The sequence below is a fragment of the Ipomoea triloba genome, chromosome 2 (genome assembly GCF_003576645.1).
Source record: "Ipomoea triloba cultivar NCNSP0323 chromosome 2, ASM357664v1".
NCBI lineage: Eukaryota > Viridiplantae > Streptophyta > Magnoliopsida > Solanales > Convolvulaceae > Ipomoea > Ipomoea triloba.
Genome location: NC_044917.1, coordinates 9,578,839 through 9,585,218, shown reverse-complemented (window position 1 = coordinate 9,585,218; position 6,380 = coordinate 9,578,839). Strand labels below are relative to the sequence as shown.

General features: G+C 38.0%; 1 protein-coding gene across 1 annotated transcript; it reads right to left on the bottom strand.

Annotated features, from left to right (window-relative positions):
• Window positions 1-74: 74 nt before the first annotated feature.
• LOC116010165 (probable boron transporter 2) lies at window positions 75-6,139 on the bottom strand. Its single transcript, XM_031249440.1, has 12 exons — window positions 4,893-6,139; window positions 4,587-4,669; window positions 4,300-4,492; window positions 4,078-4,216; window positions 3,433-3,598; window positions 3,077-3,243; window positions 2,766-2,939; window positions 2,586-2,681; window positions 1,784-1,921; window positions 1,379-1,698; window positions 932-1,202; window positions 75-591 (listed from the first exon to the last, which is right to left on the bottom strand). Exons 1-12 carry the CDS (start codon window positions 4,994-4,996, stop codon window positions 316-318), a joined length of 2,127 nt encoding a protein of 708 aa, XP_031105300.1. The 5' UTR covers window positions 4,997-6,139; the 3' UTR covers window positions 75-315.
• Window positions 6,140-6,380: the final 241 nt, after the last annotated feature.

The window sequence follows — 6,380 nt, the reverse complement described above, 5'->3', positions numbered from 1 at the left end:
CCCCCCCCCACCCCACACAGCCCAAATAAAAGTTGTGAGAATTTCATGTTATTGCAATTGGTTCTATATAAGGATTCAGAGCAGTAAATAGGAATTGGGATTTCTGAACATTTAGTTGACTGATAAATGATGTCTTCTGCCCATACATAGAACACTGATTGACTGACTGACAGCAATAAACAGAAACAATATACAATGTAGTAAAAACAGAAAAACAACACTTAAGATTTGACAGCTGTTAGAAACATAAATAAAACACACACGGCCTCTCAAGAACCATAAACAACTCTAACTGACCTCTCAAGCACAGCTGACCTAGGTAGAAGGGGAACCCCCGAGCTTAGATGGCCCGGGGCTGGGAGTTCGCTTTGTTTCAAGGCTCGGGCTCCTCTCGGCTCTCAGCCCTTTCACTCTGGGGCTGTATGCCCTGTGTGATAAATGCGGGCTGTGCTCAGATTTTATTTCGTCCACTGATGTAGGGGTTGAACTGGTTATCTTCGGACTGGATATATGTCGGATCTCACCATGGCTTCTCGTGATCATCTGGTCCAGCAACTCACCGCTATCAACAGGCCTCTGACCATCTTGATCCTGAAAACGTTATACAATACATCAAACGCTTATCACTACACCAAAAGCTATAGTTAGTAGTGAAGGCGCAACTTTATTTCCTTATAGACCGCCATCACATTTTCTAGAGCCAGACTGGCCTCCACCCAACAATCCCCCTAGTCACATGGTGATGGATCTGACCTTTACTGGCCTCGGCCCAACAATAGAACTAATACCATTAGATAATCCCAAAGCCCCTTAGTCTTTTAAACCAAAATTATTGAGCAGTGAAAATCATTAGCGGTGTGATAGTATGATGCCAAAAACAGACAAAATCCTGAAGTGAAGCTGATTAAAACGTATGACATTTGTTACTTACATCCAAGGACATATTGTAGGTAATGGGAGGGGCTTCTTCATATTCAGCAGCATCGAGATCGTGCAGATGGGCTCCTTTGAAGAACCTAGGAAGGAAGTACTGGCGCACTGGGACAAGAAGCATGATCAATAACGGGAAAAGGACACCCGCAATTGGAATCCATGTTATTCCAAAGCAGAGAAGCAGATAAACCGTCTGAAACAAGGTGAATCCAGCAATTGTTTTGAAAGGTACCGTCTCCACAAATACTGCATGATTATCCTCCAGGACCCTGAATAAATCGACGATCGGGATAAGTATTCCAGAATGTCAGGATATACACAAAACAAACGGATATTCCAACACATTTTATATATATATGCATATATCAGAAGAAATTATAAGGTTTGAATTACGTTTTTAACATAAATACATCGGTGAAGGATAAATTCAACAATATAGGCTTACTTGTATCTTCGACTTGGGGCTGTAAAAAGCAATAATATCCTCTCCCAAAACTGATTCCCGGGCAAGCTTTCAATTGCCATGAATGCAAAGTACCCCCAGAGAACAGATGTTGGAATCTTTTTCAAGACGGGCATAGCAGCAACACAGCCACCAACCATCACTGACTGAAGCAGATTGCTCAGGCGTTGTTCTTTGACTTCTAACGGTAAAAGTTCATCAATATCCTTATCCACATCAAAGATTGTCTCGTCAACAGGAGCACCAATGTGCCCTGTACTTGATGCTTGTTGGATCGTGGAGTCTTTCAGTTCCTTAAGTCCCTGTTGAATGAAATGAATTTTCAGGTGATGCATTTGAAAGACGCACGAATCTTAACATCTCTGACGGGTCACAATAAATTCTTACCAATCCTGAGGGAGTTTGGTAGACAAGTGGAGTTTGCATTTCATGGTAAGCTTCTTGCATGCTCCGATACAATTGACCAAGATTAGCATTTTTCATTATGCTTTTTCGAGCAGTTGATACAAGCTTATTCCGCAAAAGCTGTGTCAAAAAGTAGAAACAACAAAGCTTAATAACTTTAATATCAATACAGGAAAGAGAAACACTACCAAGAACCTTTCTTGAGTTCAAAAAGAGATTCAGCATAGCAAAAGTAGCAAATACTTAATTCGAATAGGAGCGATAGTTTTTTATTTTTTTTTTGAGAGGTGATAAAACCATCTCGAGAAGCTTACATGAAAGTATGATTAAGCTCTTTAATCATTCATTTTTTTTCCATAAATGTCTTTTATTAGATTGTCTTAGTGATCAATTTGGAATACCACACCAGCTAGGAAAAGTATTAAAGTTCCAAGAGATGATGAAACCATCCATAAAAGCTTAAATGAAATTACGATTAAAGATCTTTCATTCATTGTGTCCATAAATGGACTAGATTAGACAGTCCTCGTGACCAGATTAGAATACCGCACCAATAGTTTTGGACGACAGAACAGAACTGAGCATGATGGCTCATCTTATTCCATAAATATTATTTGACTACACATTAGAAACTAACTAACGAGCACTCAGCAACCATTGGCTCATCATGTCAATTAATTATTAAAAAAGAAGAAGAAGAAATTTGAGGTTAAATGTGCGATGAGTTCAATAGCTGCAGGCCTAAGACTTAGGAGGTTTGTAGGTTAAGAAGCATCCATAATACCTGATGTTTCAGAGTAGCCAAACTTTTTGTATGCATTGGAGATTGTGGAATGACTCCATTGGAAGGGGGAATGCCAATAAGACCACATACTATGACCTATTCAATGCATAAATATCAAAATGGGCACTTTGAGATCAATATTCAAGTTAAAAAGACAAAATGCCAGATGCAATGACTTACCAAGAGGCCTAAAAGAAGGAGGTCATAGTGATATGAAGAAGGTTTCTTAAGGTTGAACTCCTTTTGTTGTGCAAGTTGAGATGCAACACTGTGGTCAAAGTAGTATAGCACGGCAATCATTGTCGCTGGAATAAATGCTCCAACAATATATAGCGGAGGCACATGCACCATCTCCTGGTGAAAATATGCCATCACGAGTTTCAGGTAAGGTTAGTGGTTGAAAAAATGGAAAGAAAATGAGGCATCATCTTTTAAATTCATTCCATTTGGGGATCACGCTCACAAAATGGGAAAATGAATCAAAGAAGCACCTTTATAACTGTCCAGTTTTTATATGCACCGGGAGACCATGGATTTGGGCTGAATAGCCGTCGTGGTATTCCTTGCGGCACATCGTGAACTGGTATATAAGATATTGCAGTCCAAACAAGCACCATAAAGGGCACGCCATAGTCAGCAATTAATCCCCGGAGCCAACCTTTGAGCCACATTAAAATCTCATAAGCATAGAGAACAAAAAATGCAGGTGTTAATAGAAAATGCCAATACCAATTATTGCCAATAAGGAGGTGAACTGATGTATATATAAAGTAAGCTTCAAGAATATTTTTTTTTAAATGTGAGTATTATCACTGTGTACACATAAAGTTCAAATTAAATAATATACCCGTCCCATAGCGCCATGACCTTGCTTTGCGGCTACTCAATGCTGTATAAAGAAGGCCAAATGATAAAACTAATGCAAACATTCCATTTCCAAAGCGCCAAGAAGGTAAGAATGCGGCCTGTTTAGGATTTTCTCTCTCGGGTGTTCGAAACTCCTCCACGAGTCCCTATATGATAGATACAATTAGTACTGGCTTTCAAGTAATTCCAGGCTAGAAAAAAAACTTTATTTGGATGTTATCTGATACTAGTCTGAAGAACCTGTATTTTTTCCAATTAACAAGACAAACATGCAAAACGAACTACACTATCATTGCCACTATAGATAGTATAGAACATCTATAAATCATTGCTGATGGAAGATGCAAAGTGACCCTGAGATGGTCAAATGAAAATTGGAGTAACCATCAATTTCCAAAGGATTTAGGTGCTAGCTAAGAGTATTATAGGGATATTATATTGCTATATGTTTAACCAATTGCTAACTGGTGAAGTAAAAGATAAATAATTTACCTAATCAGAAGGTAGGAGAAAGAAATGCACCCTGGCTAAGATATATAATATTTCTAATAAAAAATTTGTTTGGCTAGTCAGAAGATTAAAAATACTAAGAAAATAACTGGACTTGGATTTGAAGGCAACTCACCTTAATTGCTTGCTGCATAAAGAGCATTGCAATCAGGAGTCCAAATAGCTCACCAGCCAAGCGTGTAAATCTGTTTATTATGGAGCATGCACCCAAAATTGCCAGCAAGAAAAGTAGAAAGGCAGTCCACACGCACACCCTAAAAGTTACAATATCAGAAAGCTCATCAGCACTACTATAATAATAACTAAAAAGTTAGAATTGAGTGTAGTCAGGTATTACCATCCAGTCCAAGCTAGAAAAAGCGAAGGGCCCAAATCCTTTCGATCTTTTGCGAAATTGAACATAAAAGTATACATTAAAACAGTAGGCTCAGCTACTCCTAAAATCAAGAGTGGCTGTCCGCCGAAAATGGAGTGGATCACTCCACAAAGCGCTGTTGATGCAAGAGTCTGGACTGCAGTTATAATTCCGTCTGCCATATATGAATAAATAGTAACAGAACTGTCAGTTAGAAGGATGCTACGAAACTTAGAAACTAATGGAAAAGTAACCAAAATCTGTCCTACCAGTATTTCTCTCCAGTTGTTCCCCAAAAGATATGACTGGGATTGCTGATGCAAAGAAAATATATGTTGTTGGAGCCAGGATCCTTCAACAAAGCACAACAATGCAAATTACATATATCCATAAAGGTAGATATTAAAGAAATACAGAAATTAGACAGACAATTGAGGACTTTAACAAAGTTTTACAAGCAGAAAACAAGATAGATGTTAAGAAAAACATCAAAAACTAAGTAAAGAAGGATTCTCTGAGAATCAACAACGTTGTAGTCGTACACTCGTACTTCAGCTAAAGCAAAATTTACAAACCTGATGCCAGCACTGATGCCTCCTGTCCAGTCTTGCTTGTAGCATAACATTCTATTTTTCAGATCATTCTTGATTCCGCGGAAGGGAACAAATGTCTCTTCCATGCTTCTTTTTTTTTTCAAAACAAGATTATTTTTGAATCTTTTTCTTTTCCTTGGGTAGGAGCTAACTGGTATTACACTTAACTTTGATAGAATTGAAAGGGCTTGAGAGGTACCACTACTAACTACATCTACATAGATGACAGAAAACAAGTTTTGGGCAAGAAGACAAGGCCTATCAGATTATGGATTGAATATTCAAGAAAAACAAGGAATATGTATAAATTCATATATTCTGAGTGTATACTTAACCTTCAAGAAGGCCCATGAAATTAGACACTGTTCAAGAGATTCACATGTTAATGGATATATATAGAAAGAATGATATTATTGTATTCCAAGAAGAACAAAAGAATCAATTACTATTAGCAAAAAAGTGTAACTTGGGCAAATGATGGAATTTGATATCCAACTTCTGAACAAGACCTCTACCTACTTGTATTCCATGGAGGCAAAAATTAGTTAGATTAACGAAACAAAGCCATACTTATACAGAATCAGAACTAACGCAATAAATACCAACTTTCCATCCTCCAAGAAATCAACTAGCGCTTAACTAGGACAGAGTAGGGATCCATGACAACAATTTTCAACGGTTCATAAAAATGCTAAAATCTCAAAGAGGCCTAGGTTCCACTTACATATTTGAAATCTATAAATGCGAGTCTATGGATGTTTGACCAAAAGACTTGGTAAATATGGGAACCTCAATCAATGATTTAGCGAGAACCCATTATTGAAAAAGCCGTTTTCAGTACTCTAGAACAGATTCAACAAAATGGGCATTGACCAAACACAAAAACCTGAGGAATTAGCGAAATCCCATGATTGGAAATTGGACAAACAGCGGTGATTTAATCCGATTGAAAGCAAAGGGGCATCAATGAAAGAAAGAAAACAGATTGTTGGCTCTTACATTATACAGAACGGAACAAAAGCTTCAAAGGAACAGTGGATTTCAAGAAGTTGAGGAAAAGACAGAGAAACAAACACCTCCCAATTTACATTAACTGAGAAGAGGAAAGCAAGCGCAGAAGGGAAACAAGAAAGGGGAATGTGGGTGTGTGAGAGAGCCTGAGAGAGATGAACAACGAAACAAGAAAACTCACTCCACTTGGGTGTAATTGGTGTGAACCGTGAAGTGAGTGGCGTGACCAAGCATAAATAACTACTTTTCTGCTGCCAGAACAAACAAAATAATTGAGACGTGGGGAGATAAAACGCAAAAAAAAACAAGTTGTAGTTTAATTTCAATGGTGGTTTAGGTAAAAATTGTGCGTATAATAATATAGCTCAACTCGCAAAATAGGAAGAGTTTTTTTCACTCTTACCATTAGACAGGAAACAGGCAAAAAAAGAAGAGTTGAGTTGAGGGGATGGGGTCCGA